The 17,479-nt window shown below is 39.1% G+C and overlaps 1 protein-coding gene across 3 annotated transcripts in view; it reads right to left on the reverse strand.

Moving 5' to 3' along the window:
• Nucleotides 1-14,911: 14,911 nt before the first annotated feature.
• SLC9A4 (solute carrier family 9 member A4) overlaps nt 14,912-17,479 on the reverse strand; it is a 31,525-nt gene continuing 28,957 nt past the window's right edge. For all 3 annotated transcript variants that reach the window (XM_064713324.1, XM_064713236.1, XM_064713399.1), the window contains one exon: nt 14,912-16,155. In XM_064713324.1, the coding sequence (XP_064569394.1) occupies nt 15,857-16,155 (299 nt within the window). In that variant the 3' untranslated portion in view covers nt 14,912-15,856. The remainder of the gene's footprint in view (nt 16,156-17,479) is intronic.

Genomic DNA, 17,479 nt, shown 5'->3' on the forward strand with positions numbered 1-17,479 from the left:
TTCTTTTATTATTTCTGTTTTAGGTGATCTGGATATCACAGAAAAATTACATTTTTGGGCACATTTGCTGAAAGTCTAGAATTCAACATGACAGACTGGTCTCCTTCTCTTAAGTCTTAGAACAATCTAATTGCTTAATAGCTAAGCAACATGTTTAATGTTTAAACAGTAAATCCCCTCTTTAGCTCACTCTGCACCAGGACACTTAGTCATTGAATGATTTCAGAGGCTGTGTCCCCTTGCTGGCTGTCAAAAGTAGCCACTGTTCTCAAGCTTAGCACCTGTCACTGCCATGAATACAGAAATACTAATTTAAATGTTTAACTTTGGGGGCAAAGAAAGTTAATGACTAAAAGAACACTTCCATTTTTAGCCTTACAATGCCATCAACAATAATGAGAAATTTCCTTTGAAAGCAGAGTTTGATATATTATAAGAGATATGATAAACATATTTCTTAACTCTTTCCCATGAGTTCAAGTTGGAGGGCTGAAATAGGAGGGTGAAGTGATTCCTTTAGTGCTGTAACCCATATTTACAACTCTGACAACCTTTGAAGCATAGAGGTGTAGCCTCTGTTTGCAAAGGGCAAGGTGAAGACTGACCCAGTCCTGCTAATCTACATTTCTGACTCACTCTTTGCCACTAGATTAATGACACAAGTATGTTGGCCAAGTGTGGCTTTCAAAAATGCTGAGTTGTGGATTTCTTCCCTGAAAAAGTTTCATTTAAAAAAAAAATGCTACAATGTTTCCCAAGCAGTTCTGAAGCACGCAAAAAATGTGTCCAGGCTGTGCTCAGCCTGGTAGGAAACCAACTTCCACCTTATTCTCAGCTAAGCACAGCCTAATCTCTGCTTCCTTTCACCAACAATCAGCTGGCTTGAATAGGTATAGTGGGTCACATTAAGGCCTTTGATAAAGACTTCTCTGAGAAGACTCAGATCTCAAGCAGGAATCTAGAAATGTCCTCTGCGATGCCTACAGAACACCGCCCTGCAGCAATGATGAAGGTCAGTTGACAACAGTGGCTGGAACAGCATTAATATGTGGTGTAGGGAGCTGTTCATCTCATGGCCCCTTTCTCATCTATATCTTGTTTCTGACACCCTCATCTTTCTCCTCCTTATCCCAAAACCCACCTGCAATAAACAAATAAATGCACCCAGTGCCTCCTCCAGTCATCACTAGCTACAAGGAGCCATCCTTCAGCAAAGGCATAAAAAACTACCATGAATTCTCTACAAACCTCAAAGCTGACTCTGTCTTGAGTGGTGCTGTATGTATCCCACTGAAGCCAGGGAAGTGTTCCTGACCCAATACAAAGAAGGTGTTTTGAATTTTGAATTGCACTGAAAGGTAGTTTGTGAATTGCTGCAGTGGGCTGCCAATGAATTAAGTGTCTGTGCACTAATACTGTGTATGCAGGACTTAAATAGTAAGAATTCATTATCTAGGAAAAAAATTAACCTAGAATAGCTGGTAATTTTATAAACTCTATATAACTTTTATTTTAGGATTCAGAAAGATGCATTTCAAGAGTTGACTAATTCTTCTTTTCACTGGCTTGTGTTTTGTTTATCTCTGCTCAGTTTTCCATTACTTCTTATTTCTCTTTATCCAGCCTACCCACTGAAATAATTTATCCATTGCTTGCATCTCTTATGTCACTATATTTTCACTGCAGAAGGTTCAGAAACCCTTGCAGAATCTGTAAGTGCTTATCTCAGCTGCTTCAATCTATGACCAATAGGCAGCTGGGGTGAACATAGGTTTTCCACTTGACTTGGTGGAGTTTGGCTTTAAATTTTATACAGAATGTTATGTGTGGTTTGTTTTCAATAAAAATTAGTCCAGTTCATTGTTCCTATGATTCATGTGAAAAAAAATAAATCATCTTCACCTCTTCACATAATCCTGTCCTTGGGAAAGTTAGCACAAAAGAATCAGGTAAGAAATTAAAGAAAATCATTCATTCATTCAAGAAGACATATGATGGAAAAGTCCATCCTTCCCACTGCTTTGTGAAGAGGAGGTGTGTTTGGTAGAATAGCCAGTGAAGTTAGAAGAGCCAGTGGAGTTAGAAGAAAGACTCTGATTTGGAGACACCCTAAATTTAGAGTGAAAAGAACTACAGCTTTTAAATTCTGCCTCTGCACTCCAGAGACAAAGGGTACAACATTCAGCTGCACAAGAAACCCTCCCCAGCCCACAGGCTGGGTTTTAGCACTTGTGAAGTGGAATAGCAGCAGTGTGTGAGGTTAAGGGAGCAAAGCTGCAGTGCTTAGAGCACGCAGCAGCCAGGCATCAAAATCCTTTTTTTCCTAGAAAGAGCCTTCTCATTATTTCAAAGATGGTATTATTGAACCCTATGACTCATTTCACATTCCAAAAGAGTATCACAAAACAGGTACAACATTTTCATTATCAGAGCTTTCCAAATGAAAAAAAGAAAAGTAATAACAAAAATTGCTGATATTCTACAATTTCTGAAAGAATTTATATGGCATTTTAAACTGGGAAGATGCATACAGGAGCTTTCAGGAATGGAAAATGTGGACACTTCTTTGGAAAGCTTTGAGAAGACTGGAAATTTTTGTTAACAAACTAATGGTTGCTCACTGGTATAGAAACAAATTGGATAATTGGCATAATGAGAAAGATGCCAGATTTTCTTTGTCTCACTGAAATTATTTCAGTTAACTTTCTCAGCATTTGACAAACTTTTAAAATGCAAGATATACGTAACATACCACTGAAAAGATCTGATTAACATTTTTAGTATTGACAATCCTTTGGTAATCATAGTATCACTGGCTCCCATACCCTCTTCATCTGTCTATACCCTGGTTTTGATTATACTCAAATGCTAATAGTTTAGTAGAGAACAAATTTACTGCTTCTTCAGTGACTAACAGACAGCCTCTTTTCCTTTTATATATATTTAGTATCTATACCAAGACATCTACACACAAGCACATGTGCACATATACTTGCACATATATTTGAGTATGATTTTATTTATATTTTATATATCTTCCATGTAATTAGCTCTAATAAGCAGTCTTATGTTTGAAATTATTTTTCCCCTTTTCCATGAATGCAAATCTTGCAAATAGAATCTGCTGCTGTATTTATAAACCATTTTAGCTAGGCATTGGTACTTCAATATTAGAGTTCTCAACTCAATTGCAAGCATTTAAAAGTGATAAAAAAGCAGTAGGATTTGATCCCACAATTAATTACACACAAGCACCAAAATGTAAACAAACTTTTAGATCAGAGAAAAGGCTGCACAGAAAAAAACCCAGCAAACAAACAAACAAAAAAACCCTAGGAAGAAAAAAAAAAACCAAACAAGAAAAAACCCCAACAACTGCAACAACAGAAACCCCCACACCCTGAAGAAAACCATCCTAAGCACCCCAGCAGAAAAGTGCAGAGGAATGGTAAAGTGTGTCCAATGCCAGCAACAAACAAAATCTGCGCACAGAAGCCATGTTAGGATAGCATTACTTTATTGAGAAGATTGTATCCGTTTCCTTGTAATTTAACCTGCCTCTGATTACTTTCTTATGCAACAGTCTCTCTTGGAACATTGCGTCATGGAAAAGAAAGGTGGAGCTGTTATATTCATAGTCATTAACTACCAGTATGTTTTTAACTCCTCCTGCCTGACACTCCATCTATGCCTTCTGAGGAAGGACACCCTGCCAAAATACAGAATTAGCAAAATTTATAACATCATTTGCAACAAGGTTTATCACCTCTTGATACACAGAAATAAGTGAATCCCCTTTACCATTTGCAGGTGCCTTGGGAAATGCCAGTTCTGAGGAGAGGAGCAGAGGCTGTGTATCTGTCCTGTGCAATTACCCTCTGCTTGTCCTGGGGTGAAGTTGTCATTTGGTTCTCATCTCAGCTAGACCAGCATGTTGCCCTGTAATGGCAGCAAACACCATCCCACAGTGTGTAAAATAAACCAGAGAAGTTGTTTAACAGAATAACCTTAGAGAGGGGAAAGAGAAATCTGTCTGACCTGTGTTTCTACTGCTGAAGTCAAATACCTTGAAACTCAAAGCTGTATGAAGTCCTGTATAGAAGAGCTAACAAGGATTTTTGATTTTTGATCCTGCATGCAGTCCAGTCCCAGCAGCAGGATTCCCAGACTGGCTCAGTGCCACACACTTGTGAGCAGATGCATTCTTAAGGGAAAATAGATGGGCTTGGAGCTCATGATACAGATGATGATACAGCTGCTTTGATTCTAGATGCTGCTTTTTTGAGCCCATGCAAGTATCTTGGTACAGAAGTAGACTAAAAAGCATCAGCATGTGTTTTAACTACTGCTCTCAAGGTTAGCCCTGGCATCACATAAATTGTGTTCAGATGCTGGTCTAAAAAAGACCAAAGTCTCTTTGACCCCATTAAAATCCTCAAAATAATGTAATCATATTTTTTTTAGGGTGCCCTCATCTGTCCTGTAGCAATGGCTCCTTGGGATTCATTAAGGGCTCCTGGAAAGCAGTGGGCACTTCAGGAAGGCCTGCTTGCTGCTACCCAGGCCCATCAATCACTGCCTGCAGATGCTGCCTCCTAGAGCTGAGCACAGAAGATGCCCCACCTTGATAAGCTGGGCACACATCTGAAGCCATATGTGGTGGATTCAAATCCCACATTTGCCCACAGCTACTATCGAAATCTCACAGGCTGGCCTAGGCAAGGTGACTCCTCCTTCATGGCTCATTGCAGGTACCTCTTTTCCTGAAGTTTTTCTTACAGTGCTGGGATGGAATACGAGTTTTGACCCTTGCTAAGAAACTTGTAGGTGTGTGCATTGTCCAGGTATTTTCCAATTTACTAGAGGGGACTCATGGATGAGGGTTTGGAGTAGATGACCTCCAGAGGTCCCATCTCAACCACTCTGTGATTCTGTGATGATAAGGGATTTTACCTGTCACCTCTGTAGTTGTTGCCTCTCTGTGAGGATTAGATGAAGCCTTCTCCCCTGGGTTTGACACTCAGGATTCTCTCACCTGTATCACACTGAAATAGGATGAACAGAGAGGTACAAATTGCCAAAATCACAAGGGTCAAAAGAATGGCAGGTCCAGATGCAGTTTTTGGAAATGGACATAATTGTTATGATTCAGAGCTGGCACTGAGCAGAGAAGTTGGCTTCCAACTCAGGTCACTCAAATTCTGGGTTTGAACTGTCCAGTTTACCCTGAGAAATCATACCCAAATGCTTCTGTGTAAGGCCAAAACCAGAAAGTATGTAAGGCTGCTCACTGCAGAAAATCAAGCAATTGACCAAACCAGCAATTACTGCAGGATCCAGATAATCTCTGCATACAGAGAGGAGCAGTTTGGGGCTTTCTGAAGATAAAATCCTGCTTTTTTGAACTCAGTTGCAAGAAAAAATCCAAATCCAAATATGATTTCACCCTACATTATGCTATTGCCAGTGTGGAGGTTTTTTGGTTATAGATAAGGATCAGCCAGGGTTTATTGCAAAGTTTATTTTGTAGTAAGCCTGTAGCAGCAATTAAAGTTCCAAAACAGTTTTCACATACTAGTAATTTAAAGAAAAGTACATCTCTGAAGATGTAATTTTCCATTTTTAATCTCTATCCAAAGATATTCATTAACTTTGAGCAAATTCCTGTCAGTTATAATTGTAAGAAAAAGATACTTTTGCAGATATAAAAAAAGACGACTACTGACTTTTTCCTTTCTCTTCTATAAGATAAGCCAAGAGAAATGACCTTTAAAGACTGGTACATAAATAACAGCTCAGGAACTTGTTCATAAATGCACTATAAAATTAAAATGGAAAAAAACTAAATTATAAATCCTGAATGCTGGGTAATAACAATGCACAGTTGAAAGCAGCAATAAGATATTTTGATTCCTTTCAAGTCACATCCTGCTTCCTAAAATGATATCTGAGGTCACAAAACTAATACATGTGGAAATGGAGTTCAGTTTTAGCTTAGATGCCAGAACATAGGTGATTTCAGCCTCAGTACAAAAGTTGTAGCTGTGTACAATATTACAAAAGCTCCTTTTATAATTATGTCAAGCAACATAAAAAAATTTCACAACTCAAGGTAGGATAACAATTAGCAGAAAAAAATCGTTCTTTATATAGAATGGTTCTATGTGCTATTCTAACACAGAACTTATTTACTTAATATGTAAACTCTTCCAGGAATAGTCATTTTTTTGTTTATATTTAGCATGTTGAGTGGGAATTTGGTGTCCTTTAACAGGTAGGGATCTGTGTAGGATGATAATATATTAAAGAAAAATTAGATCTTTGATCTAACCTGCCACCCAGCTATACCTCATATCCTGACCACTGCGAACAAAAATTTGTCAGACTCATGCAGAGACAATATCCAGACATAATTTCCCATCAGTCAATTAAGATCTTCACCAGGATAATTAATTATATATAGAAGATACATCAATACTTCCTTCATACCCAGCAGCAAGTAGTTCTCAAAGAGGCAGCTATAAATATTTGCCTTTACTCTGAAATTTGCATAAAGACACCATAATATTTATGGCCTCTATAACATATGCAAACTGGGATAGGTTTGAATTTTTTACACTTTGTGTATCTTGATATTCTTAGACTGACAGACCAAGTACACAATTAATATCTAGTTAATGATATCCTATCATAGTGTACTGATCTATTATTTTGGGGGTTATATTTATCTATATCAAAATAAAATATTTCATTATGTAGATTTTCTAGTATTTTTTATAAAAACCATAATGAATTTGGTATTTTTCCCTCCTTACACTTGCAGAAATCATTCACTACAAATCCTGAATGAGAATACCATAGTAGATACTAGTAAAAAGACATTAGCAATATCCATTTGTCTCTTGTGAGAAGGATGTTTCAGGCACAGCAGTGGTTCTGTGAAGTAAACTAAGAAAACAAGCTTCTCAGGCTCTGGTGGAGGCATTATCAAACTGAAATACTTAAAGAGGGAAGAATTCCATCTTGATGATGATGGTCAGACCCACCACAACACCTGACACTGAAGGAAACCAATACCAATTTCTATCCCTGTGGCTCCTGGAACAGACAGTGTGGGTACCAATTGTTTACTGGGCAGTTTGGAAACATAAAATAAATTTAAGAGCACAAAGCCCTGCCCCTCAGTTATGCCTCTGTTTAATACTGAGTAGTCCTTAGCAAAGGCCCAAGTCTGAAAAAAATTAAGGTCATACTCCTCCTATTTCCACAAACTACTTAGCTCTTAATGGAAGCTTTTATATTGATTTCAATAACTTTATTCATATGGGATGAATCCTTAAGTGTTTGGCTCTAATGACACTCCTCCAAACCTTGAGGTTAAGCATTAAAGTCCAGATCCTTGTGGGTATTTACGTGTTTAATTATTTTCCTGTATCAGAGCTAGCCCATAAAGACACGTTCCAAATTCTTGGTCATAAGGCATGACAGTTCCTAGATATTTCTTTCTGCCACAGGCAGCCTGCCAACTGGGAAGCTTCTTTGCCTCAAAACTTCAAGAATACCGTGTTTCAGTCTGGCGTGGGGAACTGGTCACTAAATAAAGATCACGTAATACATAGAGGCACGATGTTTTCTTTTGGTGATATAAACTCCTGGAATGCACTATAGCACTGCAAAAACCCCACATCTCCCTCTGTCTTTATGCCAATGATTTTTAATCCCACACAAAAACAAAAAACCACGGAACAAGTTTTCTAAAAGGCAAATACTTTGATAGGGTTTCTGACTTCAGTGGGTGTTAAGTGTCGGTGTCAATCTTTTTCATATTCAGCCTGAAAGTTGTTTTTCCTTAGCACAGTTGCTTTTTGTTCTGTTGATTTACAGCAGAGGATTTGAATGTGTCACTTTTCCTTTTTGGCTCTTTAAACACATTGCTTAATTCCATCAACAGAGGTCACTGCAGCTCCTTTCCTCTTTGGTGAAAGTGTTCCTCTTCCAGCAGATAAAGCAGAATTAATGTTGTCATCTAGTAGAAGTTTAGTTTATCCATTATTTTAGAGACAGAAAAATTACTACAGGAAAATTTGCACATAGTGGAAGGCTAAAGCCAAAAAAAATCAAAACAAACTAAAACAAAACCCCACCAATAACAACAACAATAATAACAAAATGAGCTCATTTGAGCTTTGAAACTTAACCTAATTCATGCAAACTTGTTTATATGAAGTTCTGTGCTTGGTCACTACATCTTTCCTTCTTTACATTACCCAGGAACAAGACATGTAAATCTGATCTTGGCACCAGCTGTTCTATCTGCTCTGCAGCTCTTGGTAAATCAGTATAAGGCATTTCTACACTATGGAAAAATAAGAAAAAAGCTCCTTTAAATTGCCAAGACTTTTGTCAGCAGTCATCACTTTCATTTGCATCAGTCTGCATACTTATGAAAATGATGAGGAATGATTTTGGAATATTTATCATTAAGTGTAGTTCAAGCCAAAAGGTCCATCTGAAGCTGCAGTAATGTGAGCCTTGCAATTTTCTATCACTAAAGGCATTACAGCTGACAGAGCCAAATACACATGCAGGCAGAGTCTTTTAGAAATTAAGAGAATATGGGAGTTACACAGAGTGAGACACTGTTAAATATATACATATGTATATCTATATCTGTGTATGTGTACTCTATGTGAACATATAGAAATAATTTATTGAGGAAGAAAATAATATTTGTCTCAAAGATAAAGCAGTCATAATGCCTTTCTTTGAAAAGACACTTTCTTTCATGAGTTCCAAAAGGATCAGGTCAGTGGAATACTAATTCAGGCACAATAAGCTGCATTAATATGTTCACCACTAAGGTGTCTAAGCAATCACTGGAGTCAGTGAAAGCAGAGCTGTTTATCAGGTGGTGACCAAGGTAGCCATCCACATGTTAATCAATTTATGCCTTAAATGCCATTGGCTGCCTTGAGCAGATCCCCTCCACTTTCAGTCCCAGGGGTTCTGTCCAGCTGCCCTAAAGGTGCCCCAGGGGCCTCTCTAAGCTCTGGCTGCTGATCCAGGCAGCAAAGCGCTTCTGCGGTTCCTCTACCAAATGTGGCCAAAGATGAATTGTGGCATCTGTATATGCCTTAGCCCTGAGTGCCTTTCGCCCTAAGAGATTTGTCCTAGTTCTAACACTTGTGCTAAACATCTCCAGCCTCCCATCCCCATCAGAGAAAAGGGAAAAGGAGCAGCTTCCAAGAGTTTCTGTTCCATTTTCTAAGAAAAATGTGTGTTTGCCATAGTATATTCACTTTCTACCCTGTCACCAGCTTTTGGAACTAAGCAAAACATGCAGAACATATATAGATTTTGAAAGGAACAACAGTGAATGTACAATGGAAAAATGAGTGGAAAATTATTTTTTTACATTACATATATTTTGTACACAATTCTTAAGTATGGCAAAATTTTATTACATGTTTTAGGACATTGGGTGTTTGTAAGCAGCAAGTCCTGGTGTCTGGCTTAAAGCAGTGCACAATTTCTGTGTGAATTGTTTCCTTTTCTGTGGTGTGAGATGAATGAAAAGCTCCAACCTGTTCTTTTGTTCCGTTCTGTAGGTTTCAGTCATCTGAAAACCAAAGGGAAGTAAAGGTAGACTTGGGGTCAAGGAACCAAAGTCTCTTTTTTAAATTTTTTTTTCACCCGTTATCACTGCTGATTCATTGGAGCAAGGAGCAAATGGTCCTAGGCTTAGTAGCAAATAATGAGTCCAAATTAATACTTGACACAGGTGCCAGCAGTTTAACTTCAAGCATCTTTTATTATAATTTTATATTTAGCCAAATAGGTTACTGATGAGAAAGTATTGAGCTTTGTCTGATAATCTGACCTGTGTTTGCACATGTAAAAGTGATATTGCAGATGACCAATACCTGTGCCCATAGCTCACTGTGGCTATTCTTGACAGATCCTTCTTCTTTTCTATGTTTCTCCCACAAGGATGGTGGAAAAATAAGTAAGGTATGATGTTCAGATTGGCTGTCTACTTCTGTACACTGTTGGTGTGGCTGCACTCTGCCCAGCCAAAGAAAACTCTGAAAATCAGAACCTGACATTGTTTTCTTCAGTCCATGTCACTTTTCTCATGATTGAAAGGTAGTGAAATTTTTCCATAAGGATGGGTGGACTAGAAATAAACAAGAATCAATATTAGCTTTTGAAATTTAACACCTGTGAAACCAAAGAAGGAAAGAAAAAGAAGTTTCACTTGTGATTAACACTGAGACAGATTTTCAAAATGAAATTAACTAGGTAACTTAGCTCAATAAACTTCCAGTCATTTTAACTGGTTCTGAATATTACTCATAAACCTAACATGTTTAATTTTAAGGTTCTAAAGTATAGTGAGTTTGGCTAAACAGTAAATATAATTGTCCTACCTAAAAAGCAAACAAAATATAGAGATAAGGTAATCTGCTTTTCCACTCTCAGTGTTTGTGTTTTATGCACATATGTAAATAGAAAATTTTTAAAAGATTACATATGAAAAAAGGAAGCTGGGAAATATTTGTTGCTATTTTCCAGTCACCCACAGGCTTTTAAATAGTAGCTTCCACTCATACAAGACAATAAAATGTGAGGTTTTGGGGTCTAAGTTTTTGGGCCACAGAAAAAAAACCTTGAAAGTTCTAGTTCTCAAAACTGACACACCAGCAGGAAAAAAAAGAACATTTCACAGTATTTTTCATCTTCTGTCACTTATAAGTTGTGTTTTGCATCCACAGCCATTTGATGGTTTCCCCTACAGATATCACTGGTCCTCTTTCTTTGACTACTTCTCTGATAAATATGAATTTTATCCTTCTCACATTAAACATGATCACTATAAGCCTCTCAAGCCTTGAACTCTGACCTACTCTCCTGAATCTCATATAGCTTCCCTTTGCTGCTCTGAGCACATCTGAACTCTTGTCATTTAAGCCAGTGTACCTCCTTGGCACACACACAGCACTAAATCAGTCCACCCAGAGCTCCCACCAGGACATTTACTCTTTTCCTTGTGCTGCAGCTTCTTCTCTCTGCCTTCAACGGACACCTGCCTGCTCCATGCACTGGGGTTTGAGCTTTGCTGCAAGGGGAGATGCCTCCCCCAGCCCCTGGTTCTGCATCCCTTGCCAGTGTCCTCCCCTGGTGTGACTCAGAAACTCTTTTGGGTCTTTCACAGCATCCTTCCCTATCCTGCTTGCTGGCATTATCCTGTAGGCAGCAGTTTTCCCCAAGGGTGCTGCACAGATGGCAGCAGCCCTGACTGCTCAGGGGTGGGCACCACTGTCCCTTGAAGAGGCACCACAGCAAAGCCTTCTTCCAGTGCACCCTGTTAACTTGGATGTAACATCCATCACATCTGGATGCTCCCTGCACAAGCTGCTATCTTGTCTGATTGCTGGCACTCCACTTGCTGCTGCATCCTTCTTGCTGGCTTCTCTAAGGGAGAGATTCTTCTTTTACGGCACATTCTTACTTGCCAGGGATATTAATTGAAAAGCAATAGCTGCAGAAAGAACAACAAGATCTAACAGTCAATTACACTGTGCAATGAACATGAAAGTACTGCCAGCTCCTCACAACATATCACTGACCTCAATAAATGCTCTCTTTTTCTGCAATATTCTGTTTGAACATTGTTGCTTTTGCTCCTAAAATATGTTCTCACTATGATTGTTCTTGTCTTATTTTTCTCATTGATTAAGAAGTTCTCATTGATTAACAAGGTGTTAATCAATCAAGTCTCATTGATTAACAAGGTGTGAGGTGGTTTAGGCTGGGATAGAGTTTATTTACAGTAGCTCATATGGGCCTGTATTTTGGATTTGTGCTGAAAACAGTGTTAATAACAGGACGTTTCTGTTATTGCTGAGCTGTGCTCAGAGTTCTGTGTACACAGAGCACAGACCTGCTCTGCCTCTCACCCCGCCAATGAACCAGCTGGGGGTGCCAAGGGGATACCCCACACTTTGTAGTGTCATGCTCAGCAACAAAGCTGGGGAAATAGGAAGGAGGGGAGGACAGTCGGAGTGATGGTGTTTGCCTCCACAGGCCACTGTTATGTGTGTGGGAGCCTGGTTTTCCTGGAGATACCTGAACCCCTGCCTGTCCATTGGAACCGGTGAATGAATTTCTTGTTTTCTTTTGCCTGTGTGTGTGTGACTTTTGCTTCACTTACTAAACTGTCTTTATCTCAACCCACAAGGTTTTCCTCCTCCTCTCCCCCATCCCACCATGGGGGAGTGAATGAGTGACTGCATGGGGCTGAGTTGCAAGCTGGGCTTAAACCACCACATTACCACATTATCTCCTGTTTTCTCTACTGTGAAAGGTAAAGGCTATTAATTATTATTCCTTCCTGAAACCCACCTGTCCTGCCAAGGAAACAGTCTTAATTTTCTGAGCTCTTATGTCCTCTCTGGATTTTGAATAATATTCCACATCTTCTGGGCATGGATTTCCTGTGCCAGTTTACCTTAAATAAGTGTGGAATTTAAATTCCTGAGTAAATAGCACTCTACCAGTCTAAAAAAAAAAAAAAAAAAAAGAAAGAGGTCTTGAATTAACTCACCTTTGTAAATCACAGCACAAGGTTCCTGGATGTGACCCAGGTTCAAGAGCTTAAGAATGCCCACACACTGGATTTAAATTCATGCCCTAAACCATTTCAGCATTCTTTATGGTGAGGTCTGAAAGCCTATGGACATGGATTAAGTTACTTGTAATAAGATATTGCTGTAGTTATTGCTACTTAAAATATAAGTAATGTGCTTCTTTCAGAAGAACTTTTCTTCCCACAAAAAAAAAATATGGAAAAAAAAAAATAAGATGTGCAACATTATATTTTGGAGCATATTTTATATAGGAATCTGCAGCATTGCTTCTTGGCTGATGGCCAGCAAAGCCATTAACAGGAACTAATGGCACAGAAGGAAATTTTCTTCCAGTACTATTTACTAATTGCTAGGAATGAAAACTAAAAATAGACTTTACAAGTTTAGGAGCTAGACTGCAAAATCTGAGAGCACTCTATTAACTTCTAGCTTCTCTACAGCTTTAACTCTCTGAAGTTCTTGGTCACTGATTTCATCAACAAGATTAGGAATGAAGCAAAGGAGGGAGATTTGACTGCATCTATGCACTAGTTGTCTTAGTATTTTATTATTTTTCTCTAGTCCTAATATAAACCCTAATATAATTAGAAACTGAATGTTTTGCTTCCTACTTCTGATGGGTAATTATATGATGCTCCACAACTTGTACAATATTTAAGGAGTCAATTTTGAGCATATCTGTCAAATATACACAGGTCAAAATACACAGACTCCTCTTTTTCATGGTGCATGCCTAGTCCCTTCCCAGGCCATTCCATCCCATTAATCCTTGTCTCACAGAGTTTGTCTCTGTCCAGTTCCCCGAGACAATTCGTTGATTAAATCTTCTTAAAGATGAAATGCTGAATTTGCTGCTCACAGTAAATCCTCCATTAAAGCTGTCTCTCATGAGCCTCCCTTGGAAGATGAGACAATATCCCTTCTTCATCTTTCCTTCAGATTTCCACATTCTCTCGGTCCCCAAGGATTGCCAGCAGTTCCTATCTCCCACAACTCTGCAGAAGCAGGTTTCACACCTCTGTTGTCCTACTCCATGCACCTCTGTGGCCTTAGACCACATCATATGGGTACTAATTTTGCCCTCAATTAAATATCATGTGGCAAATATCGTGTGGCTCACAGTGCAATTTAAGAACTGAGTTTGTATAGTAACTCTTTCCCTTAATATCATGTTTTAATTTAGATTTATGATATGTCAATATAACTTGCTGTAGGACTGAGATCTGGTGCAAGGCTTTTGTTTAAAAACTCTGTGGAGCACTTCCTCCTTTGGTGGAGCTGGGTTTATTTGTTGATTTTCAGGTACAGAACTGTATTTCATTGCTAATTCAGTTTCGGTACAGACGAAAAATCCTACCCTGTTTTAATAATGTACCACTGTTTTCATAAAAGGAAGTCATATAATTTCTCTGGCACAATAAGGAAATACAAACAAAACTCAAGTTTCATAAAGCTTTGTACAATTTCAGTAGAGATGATTCATTATAACCTGCTAAGCATAAAAGCTGCAAACACAAGAAAATAGGGAAAAGGGCTTGTAGGGCTTTCTTCCTCCGGCAGTGCTTTTCAAGTTTATTAGTTTAGATTCTACCTGTCCTGAATCAGAAAGCCTTTGTAAGAAATGTGAAATCATAACTTAAGTTCTTTTATGGACCAGGACATACAAGCAATACCAGCAATATAAAAAAGAGAAACATGCAAGTAGCACTGCTATCTCTGACTCTCAGAGTAGCATTTATAGACCTTGAGCAAGGTCTGAGTGGAGGAAACAGGAGGAAACTTAACAAAAACGTGACTGAACTTGGTACATTTCTTAACCATAGATTTGACTCCAGTACAACTGTAAGGGTGGGTTTATGGACTTCTGGATTCATCCCTTTGGACAAAATCAGCTCAACTACAGTGCCAAGACACAGAAGACAGTGGCAATGCTGCTTCCATTCTACAGAAAGGAACTTTTTCAGAAAAAATAGGTGTCTAGGACTTAGCTAAAATGACTAAAGACCATACTTGCTTCTCCTGCTGCTAAGGAGAGCCACCATGGAGAGTGGAGCATGGGCACACAGAGCCACTTGGAAGGGAGCTCCACAGAAAGGCAGGGAGTTCAAGTGCTGTATTGCACATCCCTCTGGTTATTTCTGCTTTCTTTTGGAGAAAATCCTCTCTGTACAACATATAGGAAGACACTACAAATAGCTGTGAGGCAAACACAAGGCCTCTTTTTCCTGCTAGACAGCAGGCTACAGGATTAGGCTCCCTCTACCTTTAATCCCAGTTTCTTGCTTCCTATCTGCATTGCTGGTCCAGCTGAAGTATGAAAAATGGTGCATGTGTTTGGGCACACAAGGTGGGAGTGGGGAATGGAGAAGTTAGATACTCTACAAGGAAGCCTTCTGCTTGCTGAATCACAAAAATATTGTGTATGTTCTTGCCATTTGATGCTTACAAATAAAATCCTGATGGCACTCCTGCCTGAAAACTCCTCTGGATTTCTACATACAAGGATACCTCCTTTATTCCTCCAAATTAACTGTAGGTGAGTGAGAGGAGCCTACATATTGAAATTGATTTAAGTAGCTGGAGCCATGGATCTTCAACGTAGATGACTTTACACGCTTTTGCAGAGCCAAAACCTGAGTTACCAAGAGGTTCCCAAGTGCTTAAAATGTTCACTGAAAGTCCTTTTGACTTAAGGTCTTGCTTAGGCAACTTCAGTGACATTTATATGCCCTAAAAAATGCTTTTCTGTTTTTAACTCTTTTCCAGAATGCAGCTGATTCTGATCTGAAATCAAAAAGCTCTATGGAAGTTGAGGTAATCAATCTGTGCATTCACAAGTCAGAGATGCCTTTAGACATTTCTGGATGCAGACCATAGCATGAAACAGAGGCAGTGTCATCTTTCATCCATAGCACTTCATGCACCCAACTACTGCTGTTTAAATCCACATCCAAACCCCTACAAATATCATGTTCTCCTCTTTCCTGGAGTGTTTTGTTGGAAAGAAAGCTTGATACTAGCCCATAAGAATTTGAGTCTTCTCTGAGCCACTAAGTACCTTAATACAACTCTTGAAAGTGATACGAGAGCAAGCACACTGGTCCCCAGAGGAAAATCATAGTTTGGTTCATATAAAAGCTTTGTTATTTCTTTAGAAGCAGTGCAACAAGGGCCCTAGAGATGCAAACACTGATGATCTCTGCTCCTCATATAACTAATGGCCTGGCTGGTGCCATTGTTTCTGTCTCTTCTTCTGACTCATACTCCTCCACCTCTCTGACAGTGAAGCGAGCCCTTGGCATGGGAGCTGGCTTGTGTGCTCTGGTGAAATGATGAGGCCTGATTGAATTTCCTCTGCGAGCTGGCAGGTTGGATGGAGCAGCTCGTCTGTCCAGGTGTGCCATTGGAATCAGCTCCTGGCGCTGCTGTGCTTCCAGCGGCCGTGGTCGGGGCTGGGACCTCGATGTCAATGGCAGCGCAGCATCAGAGCCACTCCTGTGCTGATCTAAAGATAAACAGACAAATAATTCATTTCTTTAAACAAGCAAGAGAGAAATGCCATGGCATTGGAAAGGAGAGATAAAGGGTATTAAATACAATACCCTGGAACTGAAACATTTTAAATAATTACTATAGAATAAGGAAGCAGTCAAGAACTAAAATTAGCCCTAATTTTTAATTTTCATCTCAAAGTCGATGTTTAAAAGATTTTCTTTACCTCATCTCAGCTCTGAAACCCCAGAATATGAGCACATTCACCTTTTGGTGTCACACAGACCTGCCCAATGCCTTCACTGCAAGGGTGAAGAGCAAGAGTGAAATGCAAGAGCTTTCCTTTATGTAATTTAAATTTTTCTAAAATTTCACAAGTGTACCTAGTACTATGGTTAAAAAGCATTTTTAAACCCACAGCACAAAACAAAAATGGGATAAAGGAGAAAATTCTGATCCATCAAAAATCAAGTTTGCCAGTGACCTGTGACTAACAAGATGAACAGTTTCATCTGAAACCAGGGGTGCTTTGATTACTTTGGGTGTGTCAGATCTGCTCCTACCAGCTTGCTTTGCCACAAGTACATTGTAAAAAATTGCCTGCAAGAGACCAGTAACTGGCATTCTTATCCTGCTGAGTTTATAGAATATACTTTTTCCCTTTCCTAAAGCCACTTGTAGTCTAACTACACAGCAGGAAAGTAGTTAATTTAAGAAACAACTCCTAACAATCTAAGCTAGGAGGATCTGGGATATAAACACAGATGTCTATGAACAGCAAAATTAGTCCAAATCCTGCTACAATTCAAGTATACATGTATTAACTGTGGTCACAGTTTCAAAAGTTAAGAAATTATTGCAGATCCATAACTATTCAATTCTTTTAAGCTAATGTTTATTTCACAGTTGGCACAGTAAAGCACTGCTGCTCATAGGCCACATGGACATACTACACCCCACGCAGGATAGGATTTCTCAGATTTCCAGGGCTTCCACTCAGCCCTTTGGGAGCATCGCTGCTACAAAGAATGAATGATATATACTGCCAAAGAAATAATTCATAAAATCATAGACTGGTTAGGGTTGGAAGGGACTTTTAAGGTCCCTTACCTCTGCCCCCCTTCCATAAACAGGGAATCTTCCACTAGACCAGGCTGGTCAGCCCCATCCACTTGCTCATGAACATCTTCAGGGATGGGGAGTCCATAATTTGTCTGGGCAATGACAACTTCTCTGAACAATTCATTTATATGAGTGTCAGAAAGAGCTGGTAGGTGACTTAAGGATCAATTTAAGGTATTTCTGAGCTTTATTTACTAAAATTTCTGCACATGCTG

This window comes from Zonotrichia leucophrys, chromosome 1 (genome assembly GCF_028769735.1).
Source record: "Zonotrichia leucophrys gambelii isolate GWCS_2022_RI chromosome 1, RI_Zleu_2.0, whole genome shotgun sequence".
Classification (NCBI taxonomy): Eukaryota; Metazoa; Chordata; class Aves; order Passeriformes; family Passerellidae; genus Zonotrichia; species Zonotrichia leucophrys.